Source organism: Galendromus occidentalis, unplaced genomic scaffold, assembly GCF_000255335.2.
Source record: "Galendromus occidentalis unplaced genomic scaffold, Mocc_1.1 scf7180000077488, whole genome shotgun sequence".
Taxonomy (NCBI): domain Eukaryota; kingdom Metazoa; phylum Arthropoda; class Arachnida; order Mesostigmata; family Phytoseiidae; genus Galendromus; species Galendromus occidentalis.
In genome coordinates this window covers 2096056-2111905 of record NW_003805476.1, presented here as the reverse complement: position 1 = coordinate 2111905, position 15850 = coordinate 2096056, and the positions used below count along the sequence as shown (strand labels likewise).

General features: G+C 53.0%; 1 protein-coding gene across 1 annotated transcript in view; it reads right to left on the bottom strand.

Annotated features, from left to right (window-relative positions):
- Positions 1-11341, bottom strand: part of LOC100900036 (inactive tyrosine-protein kinase 7) — a 35512-nt gene extending 24171 nt beyond the window's left edge. The window contains exon 1 of the mRNA XM_018640585.1: positions 11248-11341. Coding sequence (XP_018496101.1) covers positions 11248-11341 — 94 coding nt within the window. The remainder of the gene's footprint in view (positions 1-11247) is intronic.
- Between the last annotated feature and the right edge of the window lie 4509 nt (positions 11342-15850).

Genomic DNA, 15850 nt, shown 5'->3' with positions numbered 1-15850 from the left:
GATTATAACGTAACGGATTAGACACGCACCGGCAATTGGCTAGCGAGTAGTTGGCCCTGTCGGGTGAAGTGGCGTTTCGCCATTACAAATCAACCCAACCGTCTCCCCAAGGAGGAGTTCAGGAGAAGAGGACACAATAAGTTTGAGTTCCCTAGAGACTCTATGCCAGACGCATCGCAGCCGGCTCGCCAACCGCTCGGCTGTCGGTCCGGGAAGCACGCGGCCGCCAGCAGAATGTTCATCCCCACAACTGCAAGGTAACAGATCGTGGTAACGCCTGCCAGTCATGCTGCTCACTCTGCTTGCTTGCCATCCGACTGAGGATAACGGCAATAGACTCCGGGGATCTGCGGGACAATTGCGTCGTGGTCGTCGTCTCCTTCTTCTACCGCCGTCGCTTGTGCTGCACGGCTGGACGCACGCACGCACGGTCGGACCGACGCACAGAATGTACGCCATCGCCAGTGAGCCACACATCACAAGCCGAGCATAGTCGCTCCACTGCATGCAGTCATATAACGTACGTCAGCTGCGAACCTATGCCATCATGAATGTCTGCTCTTTTCGATAAAGCACTTCTTCAGAACGAGGCCTCCTGGCGGAAGGCTCTGCTGTCTTGTATATCCGTGGCGGCCTGCGAGAGACTCAAAAGAGTTCGGAACGAGAGCCCTCGCTTCCGGGCGGAGCATAGGGAAGCCCAGGATCTTATGAAACCCGCTTCGTTCTAGTTCGGCTCGAGCGGCTTTCCTCATCGCAAGGAATCCCGGAGGAGCTCGGACGGAGAGCGCCTGCCCACGACAACACCCTTGTTGGCAATTCACTTGAGCCCACAATTAGGCGAAACTATTGCGGAGTAACACGCGTCCACAACCGGAGTCCGAATCTTGCTTGATCGCGAACTGACAAGCCATCGGGTTGCTCGATGACGAGGAAAATTCACCTCGATACGAGAATTTAAACCCGAGCTTCCATATCGGCTTTTCGTACGAACATGTTCCGGAGACACGGGATCGAGTCGTGACGGACCCTCCCGAGGTTCTCGCTGAGCGAGTTCACCGGCTTTCGTGCCTCCATGAGCTGTTCATTAGAGGGGAGGTTGTCAAGCCGGGGAATCATCTCGCTTCCTGCATTCGACTTGCACGAATCTTCCTCATGCGCGAAGTAAGAATTTTACGCACGTCTGAGCCGTCGAGGGAAAAAGGTGAGGGCTCGAGAGTTGTTGCCGTCATCATCGGATGATTTGCGACAAAGATACGCGAGGGAGCGACAGGAGCGGGGAGACTTTTTCCTGCGGGGCTTCCAGCAAGAATGATTCAAGATCGGTGGTCGCCTTCCGCCGAGCCGGCAGTCGGGTCGAGCTCTTCGGCGGCTGTCTGGTACGGTCGCAGCGCCATGTCGTGTTGGGGAAAGTTGATACGTGAGGAAAATTCGGAACCATCTCCGTAGGAGCAAATGTTTATTAAACGCGGAACCGTCGACGACTTTGAACCTTGTGTCGTTGTCGTCGTCTTCTTCGCTGCCGTTCCTCATCCGCTATTAACGAGCTCTCGGAGTACTTCCCTGGGACATGAAGTGTTTCCCATCTTTCGGCTCGGGATTTTCCCCACGGTCTTATAATCGCACCCAAAGCTCCACATATTCGAGGCGCAAGAAGGGAGAGGTGACGGATTTTTCGTTCGCTCTTCCTTTCGGTGAGATCCGTCTTCAGTTCTTTGTAAGCGGCATAAATCTTCAACGCCGCAGGCTAAGACGGACAAGTAGAGAATTTTTCATCGGAGACCCAAATCGGCTCAGATCGCTTCATTGGCAGTCCTCGCGAGGTCCGCATCAACATAGGAGACGACTATGACAAATGTTGGACCGAGAATCGCATGGAGGCAGGACGACAAAAGCGAGCGACTCCTCAATTTCAGAAACAGCAACTCGAATAGTAGTGGGGGCCAAATTAAATCTAGCATCTCTCCTATTCAGCAAGGTGCTCATGGTGCGAATCCTGAAGTATGAACGACAGGTCGAGACGTGACGAGCGATTTCGATGTCTACTCCCCCCCCTTCCCCATGCCCATGTCTCGCTCTTCACCCCGCACAAGTCCCCTCATCTCAATCAAACATTCGTCTACCTGCGGTTCCACAAGGCAAAAACTCACTCGATTTCGAGTGATCGCAGCCACTTCTTCCGTCAGCGCAGTGTTCAACTTGTCAAGCTCGTGAGTTGAGTACATTTGCCACTCGCTCGAAAGCGCTCGCTGACGACGGTCGTGTCTGGTCGGCACTTTTCGTACTACTCGATACATATGAATGCAGTCTCCCTCGTTCCCATCGATATCGTGGTTGTGGCTTTATCAGAAGTCTCGATTTTATTCCATGCAGACGTGCAGCGAGGGTAAGAATTCACAAGCTGGCCGACGGACGAGAGACACGCCGGCGTCTCACGCATATTTCTCACTTGATATTCGTAAAATACGAAAAACATATTAAAATTCCTACGTGCCCCATCCCCTTGCATTACTCTGCGCGCCATAGTAGCGCCGTACCGACTTCGACGGACTGTGAACTTCTACTCTCAGCGTGCGCGGGCGGGCGGGTGCGTGCATGCATACATACGTACAGACGGACGGCCCGGAAGGAGGAGGAGAAGCCGTGCGGAAAGAAATACAAAGAGTCAGAACAAGGATTGAATGTCATACACAAATAAGCACAAGCTGAACGACAAGCAACACAGTCCTGGCACGTCTGGCAACGTCAAACACGAGTTTATATCATCCGAGAGATTCTCAGTGCTCGAGTCGGAGGCGCTCACACTTTTGACATCCTTGGTGACATGACTTCAGATATGGTGCGAAGTTAATGAAGTTAATTTTTTCGATTTTGATTCGCGAAACGAGGACCAGCTGGGGAATGAGATGGAGGAGGACGGAGCCAAAAACTAAACCGCCATGGGCCGGGAGGTGGGCAATTTGGACGTGGACCGTGTGATGTCGGATCATCTCCGAAGCCCTATGATAATCCGGGTTGCATACGCCGCGAAGAATATGAGAGCGGCAGAAGCGGGATCAACAGCTCGCGAGACCTCGCAGGCCGCTGCTGCCGCCACCAGTGACGCTATAATAAGACTCACTCACCGCCGAGCGCGTGATAATGTTGTAGCTCTATTTGGTCTTTATAAGAGTGCAGTAGCTTCAACTCGCTACGACAGCATACTTGACCAAAGCGCTCCCGCTCTGTTCATTCTGTCCGAGCCCGTCCGTATTTCCGCAGCTTCGCCCGCCCGCCCGCCGGCCGTCAGGCTCGTGCTACGGAGCGCGAGCTCATTCCTCCCTGGGCAACCTCGCCGAACATTGCTGACGCGGCAATCGTAGCACCACTAACCAGTGGAACGACTTCGGTCATTTCGGGAATTGCTTCGTCTCTCTCCGTGAGCACTGGAGCAAAGTGGACAACTGGCCGGCTGATAAAAACAACGCTCCATGCACGCCGCGAGGATATCGCGAGGATATCGCGAGCATGAGCACATCGCTCCGGACGCTTCTGCGGCCTATCGGGTGAACATACCCGACCAGGAGCCAACGGCCGAGCCTCGCAGTCATCAGGTGTTGATATTCCGGAAAAGTACGGAAGAATTACTATTATGAGTTGCTGTGATCATAGTTTCCATAGTAATTCTCATCACTTCTTCTTTCATCACCGAAGGCCGAAGCCCTATTGGCCGTTCCTGCTCACAATCATCATTTTTCTGCTTCAGATGTATCCCCAGAAGTTGACGTAGCTTCCAGCTATTGTCTGCGGGATTCGCAACGAGGAGGGCATCACCGTGATGGGCCCAGTGACTGACACAAGCAGCGGCCCTCGTCTCTTTCTCCCAGACAGAAGCAGTTCGCCGAGTAAATTAAATATTGCCTCCGTTCCTCCAGAATTACCCAGCTCACGTCCGCCGAGAGGCCCTGGTTGCAACGCAGGCAAGTAACCGGGCCCTCGGCTGAGTTGTCAGGCGTTCTCTTCCCGCTCCCATACAATGCCTAGCCCTCCCTTCCCAAACATCTCCAGCAGCTAATTTCCATCCAGAGCAGGCGCGATCGGAAGGTCCGATGAAATACGGCACTCGAGCACGCAAGCTTCCAACATTTCGACTCGGGCTCTGTTGTTGTATCCGCTCAGTTTTCCAAATATCGAATAAAGCAAGGTGATGGCGCTCCATATGGAGAGGAAAATGATGAGAGGTGACCGTCCCCGAAAATCCAGTTGCACGTCTACGCTCGACTCCCGCCTCTACTCGGTTGGGGTTGAAATACAAGTATCGAGCAGAATCTCCCGAAGGCGAATCTCCAGATAGCAGTCAGACAGGAATGAACTCATTCGAAGAAACTGTTTTTTGTGGGACTCTAGGCGAACTACACCTTAACCTCTCATGACAATACATCTGTTAAATTACTTGGAAAGCCAGTCAGAAGCGAGAGAAGTCTTCGCTACTTTTGTGGTAGGCGGGAGCATGCATTCCTTTGCGGTTTGAGATCGGGGCCCGATTCCCTCCCGAGATCAGTTGCTCTGTTCGTTCTTCGGTCGAGAAGAAAAACTCCCGTCGGAGGTATTTTCCAATGAGAGCAACTCGCCTAGAACGGAATGACTTGTCCTACGCCCGCTCGCTCGTTATTGTTTCGATCTCGGGATCGGGACGACGCGCGAAAGCACCTACGTTGGTTGGAGCGAGGCTCGGACACCAGAGGGGGGAACACACAGCTCAAGTGAGTGCAGGCGATGAAGATGGAGAAAAGCTCGGCTCGAGAACACTCCGGAAGCGTTTTCGTCGCCACTAGTAGTATGTCAAAGTATATCTCGTCACAATTCTGTTTCGGGAAAGAACTCCAAATTGCTTTGGGACTCAGGAAACTCCGGCAGGCTCCAATAGAGGGATAGTTCTGGATTTAAGTGAACGAGGGAAACATCGCCGTCCGTTTTGTCTTCCGGGAACGCTTTTCCCGGATCTTTGTCCGTCCTCCTTCGGAAGCGACCTCAGAGCATCGCCGGACCCCGCCCCTCGATCCATACAGAGGGAAAGACCCCGCTCTGAGCTCTCTTCTGAACTGAGTGAGGCATGTCCCGATTCCAGGCGAGAGGTCCTTTGTGATCTCCGAAATCTTCTCCCGATCACGAAGACCGATGAAATCGGGAGACTCTGATAAACTGATGAGGCTGCCCTTCCGGATCAGTCCCCGAAGATTCACAGGAGCAGCTGGATATTTTATTCGGGAAGAGTTCAGCACCCGAACGACGATTTTTCTCCTCTTGCGATGGCATGCTCGAGTCATCGGAAGAGCTCCTCTGAGCTGTCCTTGCTGACCCGGCGGCTCTTTGCTCCCCGTTCCTAGCTAGACAGACACCCCGGTATGTCAGCTCGTACACTTGCCATAGCTTCTGTTCGCTCAAATGTGTTTTTTTATTGCCCTCCTTTCTATGCCAGTTCGCCGTCCTCATCTTCGTTTTGTTCGCTCTCCTGCTTCTCGTGCGTCTCCGCCGTCATCAGTGGCAGCGATGAAGGAATGAGGGTGCCGACGAATTGTTTCGGGCGTTCCGGGCAGCTTCTGTTGGTGCTCGTGGGAACCGGTGTCAGAGTCGCGACTCGAGAGACGATCTCTCGAAAGAGTGGGAGGAGACCTCACTGGGTCACGGCGGAGGCCAAAGCGAAGAATTGTCGAGACAGTAGAGATTTCAATAATCTTCAAACCAACTTTGGAAGTATTCCAAGACTGGGGCGTAAATCCCTCGCGGGACCTCATGCCGCCGCTTCGTATATTGGTGGGTGGACCCCGTAATTCTGCAGCTCGCTCGTCCACCAACAACTCCTTCGAAGCCCATGCTGTTCTCTATCCAGCTCTCCAGACGTCTCTCACTCTCTCGGCCTTTCGCTCCCCTTTCCCCTGATCTTAACGTGACCGGCAAGCTAAGCGATCTCAATGGAACTTCTGCCGGGGAAGGCCAACTTCAGTATCGGGTGTCTTGCCAAAGATAAAACGACGACGACGTCTTCTCGCCTCCGCTTTTTCGCCAACTAAAGAACAGTTGAAATGAACTCCTCAAAGGAACGCAAGTGCAGTCGACGTGCTTCAAGTGTTTCAGGCGAGCAACGAAGCAAGCTAGTCCTAACCACCGCCCTGCTTTCCTTCTTTTCGTCACTCGTTTCTCCACATAGCTCCGCGACGAGAAACTTCCACTCCGAAAATTGCACAATCTTCACTAAAAGCTCGAGAGTTCTCATTCAGAGATGGTCACACGATGCCGGAGCACCGATTCGAAACCGTCTCGCTGACGCCCGCTTCTCAGGGACGTCTGAAAGTTTCACCTGAGAGTTCGGGCTCGGGTGGATGTCCGAACACAAATGTCCTCCTCTCCACGAATGTCTATTCCGTGCTGAACACCGAAAAAGCTATTGGATTGATCCAAGGGATGAGTTCCTTGACACGCTCGCCCCGATTCCCCCGCCCCACGAGACGATCGTCCAACGGTGCACGACGTTGGGAAACACTTAACTGAGGCCGGGCCGCACCCTCCGGCTCGGTGTTTAATGACCAGGAATTAATCGTCGAGGAAATCTGCAAGGTTATTTCCCTCGTCAATGGATTCTGACCATACCGAGCGACGTAGGTGGGAACACGACTCCGACAGCTGACCTCAGAGGGTAATGAAGACGACATGTGATCGATTAATCTCTTCTAATGGGCTTCACAACATCTTCCTCGTCAGCGCGACCGTGACGACGCCGGATGCGGAGGTATTATGCCGCCGACGAGATCAACACCGACCTCAAAGTCTAGCCCTCCTCATTTGAGGTTTTCGCGAGTCTTGTCTCATACGAGGCCATAGCGAGCGCTCCACCCATCTTTGGGAGGAAATCATAATTATTGTCTCTCAATGTCTCCCGCGTGAAAACCAGAGGTGAAGGTGCGCGACGAGAATCCTCGTGACCTTCTCTCCGGCCAGAGTGATTGTGAACCTCCCGAATGCAAGATTATCGAACTTTCGGAATCGTCGATTGCCGAGCCTTCCTTCGTTGACGCGTTCACTTCTTGCGCTCCACGGATAGACCGATGATGCGAGGATAGAACTGCTCTTACGTTAGGTACCTATCTTCTGCCTGTCGGAGCGAGCTCCGGCGGCAGACTCGCTTACCCGGCGTCAGTTGCATTGCCCAAAAACTCGCATTCACCCGTACGTTTGTTCCATGTTTCTTTGTTCTTTTCGGTGTGTTCATTTATTTATTTGTTTATCCGTTCTTATTGCGAGCGTGCGATTCCGTCTCCCAATGCGGTCGTTAGAACGGCTCTAAATGAAGCTTCGGTGCTCACGTGAGGAAGCGAGAAAAATAAGCTGCGAATACAAAAACTCCGGTGCGAATTTTCAAAACAGAACTGTTCTCTCCAGGGCGAGATTACCTTGCGAGTTTTTCCGCTCATTGAGCCGCGCTAATTCTCGTATTGGTTACGACCCTCCTCAGGTCATCCTTTGTCGCTTGCACCGGGGTTCGCTTAACGAAATGTTCAACTGAGAGGCTGATTCGAAACAAGACGACGTCGAGACTCGAGACATCGTGGTGGGATATTGAGGGACAATGGACTCGGTATTCCTTCCACGGAAACGACGCGAACCCGTGTCGAAATTTCGGCTGCCTCTCGAGGTTTCTCCCAAAAACTATTGTGACGCTCTTTCGCGCAAAAACCTTCAGAGTCTCAAGGATATTGCACTACATCATTGCCGAGTTCTATTGGGAGTCGACGGAAGTTCGAGCAGCAAAAGGGACGACTCGGCTAAGCCAGGTCCCAAGTTCCGCTGTCTTGCTCCGAGATTCGAACTCTCTCCGAAAGAGTAAATCAGAGTTCCCCGAACGAATCAGCCCGATGAGTCCTCAACACCTCATGGATTGCTTTATCAGTGGCGGCTCTTAGCCGGCGAGCATCGGACCGAGGCCCGGTCATCCCGGCTGGTTATCTACGAGTCCATCTAGACTTATCTCTGATTAGAGCGACTACTACGTGACGTGAGCTGCGGGATTGCCGCCTGCTCCGCCGGCCGCTGCTAGACATGACGTGTCCGTCGAGGATCGAGACCATCAACACCGAATAGAAGTCAGCCCCCTACTTCGGAGCGACTTTGAAGAAAGCTCAGGATTCGACCTCGCGGACATTCGTCTTACGCTCTCGGGTCGGAGCACTCAGATGATCACGTCAGAGATTTTCAGGTCCCGCGATGGAAAGGTATAAAAGCGAAAAAATCTCGGATCGGATACTAATTTGCAAATGGAACGTCATCGTTAAAACAGGAACGGAACCGGCGCCGCTGCAGAGGAGTCTCATAAACGTATTATCAGTTCTTATCTTGAAGCCATCAAAAATCCAGGAGCGCCGACAGGACTTGGTTCCTGGAATTCACCTGACAGCCCTATTCAGACGTATGTCCCTCCAGGTGACTCCAGGAGATTGGATCATGAGCAACTCTATTTTATGAATCGAGTGCGGCGTTTCGCTCCCTCCATGATCGATGCCTGAGTTTTCCCCCGGGCAAGGACGAAGGGAGATATCTTTGAGGATGTCTAGCGATCCCGACAGGAATATTGAAAACCTCCGCAGTTTCTTTCGCCTCCTCGGGTGCTTCTTAATAACATCTTTACTTCTCCTTGAGAGCTGTGCAATTTCGTCTCGAGAGCTGTGGCTGCAACATTATTTCGAAGACACGCACGTATTCCTGTTGCCTTGATTCCTGAAAGGGCTGCGAACCTCTTCCGAACAGCTGTTGCGCCTATGGATTCCGCCTCTTCCCTTCAGTCTTTCGGCGTATGGCTGAAACTTTGGGCTCAGAGACTGCAGCTCCGGAGGTGAGTCGCCCGAGAAAATATAGCCATTTCAAAAACCAGCTCATCTCACCGCATGGGTTGAAGGTTCAATCGACCATCGTCCGGGCTCGCCGAAGGAAAAGAGGATGAGGCAAAATGCAAAGCTCTGGCGGGTGAATTTTTCTCGTCCCATTCTGACATCAGACTCGTTGGTCTGAACTCTCACTTATGTTCTATCCTTTCTGAGTTTCCAGATTCAGGATCTCCGCTGTTGATCATCCTAATGCTCAGTTCCCTCGATGAATTTTTTTTCGGCCGTTTCCCGGTAGGTCTCGAACCTGCCACATTCCCGGGCTCACTTCCTCGCGGGGTTCTCAGCACGCGGAATGCGCGTACCGATCCGTTTGATTTCGAGCTCGCTCTCGGAATCGAAAGACGCTGCGAATAGATTCCGTTGCTCGATGGTGGTAGCGGAATCTCACCGGAAACGATAAGAGGGGGCATACTCACAATGCGGAAAAGAACAGGATGTACGTAATTTCAGAAAACCACGGCGAACAGCCTCGTTCCTTCCAGGATAAACTTTATGAGCGAGATATGAGAGACGAGAAGCTGTTCGGGTAGCACGCTCCCCTCCAATGAAACGTTTTTACAGTCAGAACTTTAAGGTCGGTGGATGCCGTAGTGGCCTTTCGCTGGTCCCTCGGATGGACCTGGTCGGCCAACTACCGTGACCCGACCCAGCGGTGCTGCAAGCCATTCGGTGGCTGGAAGGTGCAGAATCTTTGTTCGACGTCAAGGAAAGGCCTCAATCGAGGGATTGATTCATGTTCAGTGAATTGCTCTTCCTCGATTCACTCGGAGTACTTCTTCGGCTTCCAACGGATGAGGGTTTCGGCTCGAGCAAAATACACGAGTCACCAGCAAAGTCTCGGTCGGGGAGTTCCTGAAGGGGTCTGGGGGCGCAAGCGATGAAAATAAAACGAAAACGAGTAGGTGAGAGTGTATGTATGTAAGCCTGCGAGCGGTCGCCTATGTGTATTGGAATAAATTTCCATTGAAAATTTGCCGCCTCGACGACATGCAGACGATGTTCACTCCTTTGATGGATGAACGACGGAAGAAGAGAAGGGGGAAAAGAGCGGTCTGGGAGTAGAGACGGGAGAATTCCTACTCGTGCAAGCATTGCTGTTTTCATTAAAATTCAACAAGCTCGCCCAGGATCTGCTTGTGAGAAATTCCGTCGGCTCCAGAGCCTATTCGCTCAAAAGGCAAAGCTCAGTTAGAACACTGTCGAGCTCGTCGGACTCCATCGGCAAAAAAATCTCCAACTGAATTCAAGGAGGGCCTCGACAGCCCACAGACCAATGGCTCGTAGGCCTGGATTTGCCCTGTTCGGACTCGGGTCTTCTAATCGCCTTTGGCAAGCTTGGGGAAAGCAGCTGAAGCCGGCAAGTGATGACGATACAGCCCGGGGACAGCCCCGTCGAATCTGTTTACGGTGAGCTCTCTCAGCCCCTCAGCTCGGGACTCCCGTGCCGTGGCACGGCATGGCCACTTAAGGATGACTGGCCAAAAGCTAGCCAGTCAGGATGGAGAAGGAATACAACATGCTCGTACGAGCGTCCGCATCCTCGTTCGCAGGCAGAACGCCCGTCTAGCTCCTATGAATTATGAATGATTCGACATCCGCGACGACGAGGATTACTGACTGATGCCGGCCAACAGCACCAGCACCAGCTGCTACTGCGAGTAGTGCTCCTTCCTTAGTCGCCAGTAGGAGCCGTCCCGAGCTGGAACCTAGGCCCCATATGGCCAGCCCGAAGGCAGGCGTGGGCGCAGTGGTCAGTGGCTCGGGGGATTCCTCGAGCTTTCGAAACGGAGAACTCGACGGTATGATTCGACGTTTCCCAGGGAATCCCGCCTCGATCAAGCTTCCGATGATGGCCTGGTGAGCACCAGAGTTCCGCGTATTCCCAGCCTCTAGTCGGAGGATTGGGGCGATGTCTTGAGGTCAAGTGGAATTCCCTCTCGAGGTAGCCGCTAGATAATCTTCATAGTTCCTCAGGCTAAAACGGTTTCGAATCCCGAGCCCGGGTCTCGACTTACCTAGTATGTACCCCGGCTTCGCCACGCTCGCTTTCGGAAACGCAGTGTGTTCGCAGATGCAGTCCGAAGCCGTTGACCAGACGAGCTGGAACGGGACTCTACTAGCAAGGCCAGTCTAAAACCGCGCAGACTTCCGTGGAGCAGGCAACGACCGCAATGTTAGCACAAGGAGAGTGAGTGAATGGATGAATGGATAGATCAATGGCTGTGTCCATCGGCCCGTTTCACTTAATTACCTTCATTCTCTTCCTCCTTTTCCTCCAAGACAGTCGGCTAGTCGGCCAAAACGAAGGAACAAACGAGCGAAGCGGCCAACTCACCCAGGAGGAGCCAGTCAGTTAGCCAAACGAACACATACAACTGGGCGTCTTGCCATACATCTACACCCCACCACGGTCGCGGTACCGCGGCCATGACCACCGCCTAGTCCGCCAACAGCACCTCCTTCTCAAGAGCCGGCAGAGAAAACTACGACTAGACAAGAAGAAGCTGCGGCGGCACATAACTCAGTCCAACATCCTCGCGCGATAATGCTAAGTACCTGCTGGGATTTAAGGAGAAGATTCGCTCTTATGAGCAAGTTTCTCCCGGTCGCTTCAGTGACAACTGAAGCAAATAGCTCTCTCTCCAACTGAGAGCTCACCGTTTTTCTCTCCTGTGTAGGGGTGTCTCCCTGACGATGGGGGAGTAGAGTTCCGACATAGGCGAGGGGATAATCATCATCATCAAATTGAGGAGTCGTACGGAGTGGATAGAAACCGATCTCGCAATGGACGTGCGAGTTTTCACAAATTTCGCAGACTCCGTCGCTTATCGGGAGGGCAGATTGCAGTGAAACAAAAATAGATTGATACTGGGCACGCTCAACGCTCCGGAGCACCTCGCAACCAATAACATCGGTCTACATTGTACTCTGAGAGGTGAGATGCACTACAAAATCGCCGCCAATAAAAAGCTTGCTACGAGAGATACGCTTTTTATAGCGATGTTCGCTGGAAACTGTTCGACAAGCCGCTCCCAAAACCTCCCCACTCGCACGGACCTCCGGTGGGCCGTTGACGTCGTCCGAAAATATAATTTCCCCCCTTATTCTTCGTATTTCTTCGCATTCGTTATCAGAGCATCGACAGAAAAAAAACCTGTCCCGGTTTCTTCCCCAGCCTTCACCAGATACGCGAGCGGTATTTCCGTCGAGCTAGGAAGGCTTCAGGACCGAGTTGAATTAGAGCATGAGAATTCTCAGACTGATCCTACGAAAAATCGGTCGTCCAGCCTTCAAGCGACGGAGTTCGAAGACTGTCGTCTGTGTTTGTCGTCGGCTCGAGTGTGCCAAATCTAACCGGATCTCGAGCTGGTTTCGTTCTCATGCAGCTCTCTGCTATTAGTCTCTGTTGGGACTCCGCCGACCCTTCGTTTGTCCGTCTGTCCATCCGTCGACTTAGCTCGCTTGCTGGCTCGTGTGCCGACTAGTCCTTCGTCGGTTGCAGCGGCAGGCCAACCATTCGTTGGTCGGGTCCCTCAGCCTCTCTACGTGTCTCGACTCGCAATGCGTCCAATTGATATATCGAAAGAATATACAATACATTACGCGAGCGGGGGAGGGAGAGAAAAGAAGCGTTGGGGGATTGGTATGTCATCATAATTGTATCACTACTCCCTCCGTCAAGCGGGGTCAACATGTGTCGCCACAAGACTGTTGTAGCCAGCCGGTCAGAAGCCCCGCAAGTCTGTGCATCGGCAGGCAGACGGACTTCGCGAGTTTTCTTCGACTCTCCCACACGCGACTCCTCGGCCGCGACGGAATCCCGCGTCCCGAAAAGCTGGGTGGGGTCCGCTCCGGGTCGGAGGACCATTGGGGGGTCCCATGCATTACCCTTCGGAACTAGGCATATTTTTCCTGCGAAATTCCGCGAATGAGTTCTTCCAAGAGGAATTACGCCGAGTTGAGACGTTCCGTCTCCTACTGAGTTGAGACACAGCACGAGATTTGAGTAAGGATACCACGGGAGAGCGTCAGGGAGAACTCTTGGGAGACAAGGAGGAGGTCGACGACGACCAAGATATAAAAAATTGCTCCATCCCGCGTCTCTAGTTTCTTCAGTTTGGCCGCCCGTTCCTTAGGTCGCCCCTTGTCCGTCAGTTCCTCGAGTATTAAGCAGCCAGTCTATGTACATGGCGTACTTCAGACTTGATGAGAAACGCAAACTTGCGGTGGTTGAGACAGCGACAAGCAACCGCGCGGCCTCGCGCGAACCCGCCTGGCTCCGTGTTCTCCACAGTCTCCTGGTGATCTCTTGCTCTCTCATAGGATATTGCGAGGAACTGTGGAAGTCATCTAGGATGAAAGTTCGCAGAAGTTCCCCGAGAAACACTGTCCTATTGCGAAGGAAGAATATTCTGCATCCGTCAGGGAGAAGGGAACTCCGGGTTCGCGGTCTATGATCAATGTACCCGATGAATTCAGCTCCAGCGGAATGCACATGATGAGTTTCCCCCTCCCCCCCCGGCAGCGCCTCTTTCGGTGATCAAGTGATTAGTAATTGCCTCCCTGGAAATTACTGCGTTAGCTCGACGAGAAGAATCCGTCTCTCTTTTTCTGTGCGCGATCTCGTGGGTTACGGTCGAGGCGGTTTCCCTCGTGTACGACGTCGGGATTCTCGGGAGTTGCCGTTGGATCAAAGAGCCGGGTGAAAGCTTTTGGAGGGAGCTTTGACTGTGGAAACGGACGGGGGTGGTATAATGTATCGAAAGGATTCGCTGGCGTCGTCTCTTCTGATCTAATCCCGCAAGCTTATCGCAAGCTAAGAAGACAGCGAGGAGAGGCGAGAGAGGCGTTCGGCCATCATCGGCCCGAACTTGCCCCATACAAGGAGCAAGCGAAAATTGTTAACGAGAAGAAATCACACAATCAATCCCTATCTGATGCCGTCTGATGATGCGGAGATTTCCCCTCTGGGCGGAAGACGCGGCTGTGGCCACAGACACCACGGAAAACCGGGATGGCTCGGGCCGAGGCGAAAAGCTACGAGTTCGGCTTCGCTACTCCAACCGATGAGAACATTGGACCGACGGGGCGGCCGTTCGCTTGCTTGCTCGCTCGCTCAATCGGTGACAGTAGTACACTCCCCGCGTGTCAAAATTTCGAATTCCTCCTTTCCACTTGTTCATACTCGGTCTTGCGATCGCAGGAGGAGGAGAACGGCGCTCCCGCAGCTCGCCACTCTGGCCGATGCCGCGGGAGTATCACTAAATGTTTACAGCGTCACCCTATTTCGTCCCTTCGGAGGCACTCAGCGTAAAGAGCCGACAGCTCCCGGTTCTTGTCTTGCTGAGAGGGCTCCTTTAAATTCGACGGCGGACGAACATGCATCGTTCGAGCCGGATACGAATGTTGCGACGACAATCGCGTGTCGATGTTCTGTAGCTAGGTATCGTTTCATTCGTTCACCTTCATTCATTCATTCATTCGTTCTTTCCCTACTCTGCTCCCGAACTGACTGAAACTCCTCCCAACGAAAAACGTCAGCAGCACTAGACCTCTGAAACGACTCGGTCGCAGACAGGGAAACGAAAATCTCTCAAAAGCCTCAAGGCCCCACGCGTCATCGACAATTGTTGAACAAATGTAAGGGGACGGAATGCGTTGGCAGGGAGACAGTGTGACACTCTCGTCGTCGGAGCGAGACCCGACCCAGCCACTCACCTCCGGCGCGCGGACCCACCCGAAAACGTTTCCGTGCGTTCCCCAAATTCAAGAGCGTTAAAGTCTCCCGCGCCTGTCTCCCCGATCTGCTCGCCTTCTTTGTCGATGATACGCCTGGCTTTTTCTCCCGCCTCGTCCCCGCTCCCGTTTCTGAGCGAACGAGCGATGGAGGGAGAAAGACGAGTTTACGACAATCTCCGTCCCGAGAACTTCTATTAGGCGACCGCGACAACGTGTTCCTTCTGTCGAATCTCTGCGGAGCATTGTCCGTCGGCTATCCGAGTTCGGTCATCCCTCAATCATCCGCGTCCGACTCGCCCTCTCAGTTTCGCGCTTCACCACCCTCACGGTACAAAACGACGAAGGAAACCTCCAAAAACTAGCCTCTGATAAATGACCGAGCCGAGATTGGCATTTAGTTCTGTGCCTGATGCACGAGTGACTTCTTTTGGTCAGGCGTTCCTTGAGAGAGATGAAAGAAATACTCGGCTCCTCCGGAACCAGCTCGAGGAACTCATCAGGACTGGAGCGAAACGATTGGAGATCGAAAATCGAAAGTTCATCGACGAGCATGATGGGGTTGACGGCAACGACGACTCGAAAACCCAACCGCGAATTCTCCGAGCACGTGAACGAACGCGCCCCAGCATCCGCTCGGTCGGGAGTCCGGACGAGCTGAAGGCAAAAACCACAAAAGGTCTTCGAGGAATACTGTGGAGAAAAATGCGCAGAACCGCTCTGAGAGGCGCGGCTTCGAAGGATTAGAAGTTCATCCCTGGAAAGACGGCCGCGAATGGGGAAATGACCAAAGAGGAAAAGAGAAGATCCCCAGCTCATGAATCACCATTACCCGACCGTCAAACAGAGCCGACAGATGAAACGACTTACGGACAGACAGCCACCACCACCACCACCGCCGCTGCTGCTGCTGCCACAGAAGCAACCGCAGAAATGACGGATGCGTGGATCAGATCGCTTTGCGAAGGAGGGCGCCAAATGTCAAATTCTGCAACACTTGCCGACTTGAGAACAAATGGTTCCGCAACAATCTTCGCCAAGCCATCATCAGAAAAGCCATGCCCCGGTACGTTTTATTCTCCTTTGCTCTTTTTTCTCGCTCCAGCTCTCCTCAACATCATCCCGGCGAAATCTGTTGTTCGGAGCTTCTCCTCCACGGAAGGCAAGAGAGATCATTCGCTGCTTCCGGTTTCCCTCGAAAC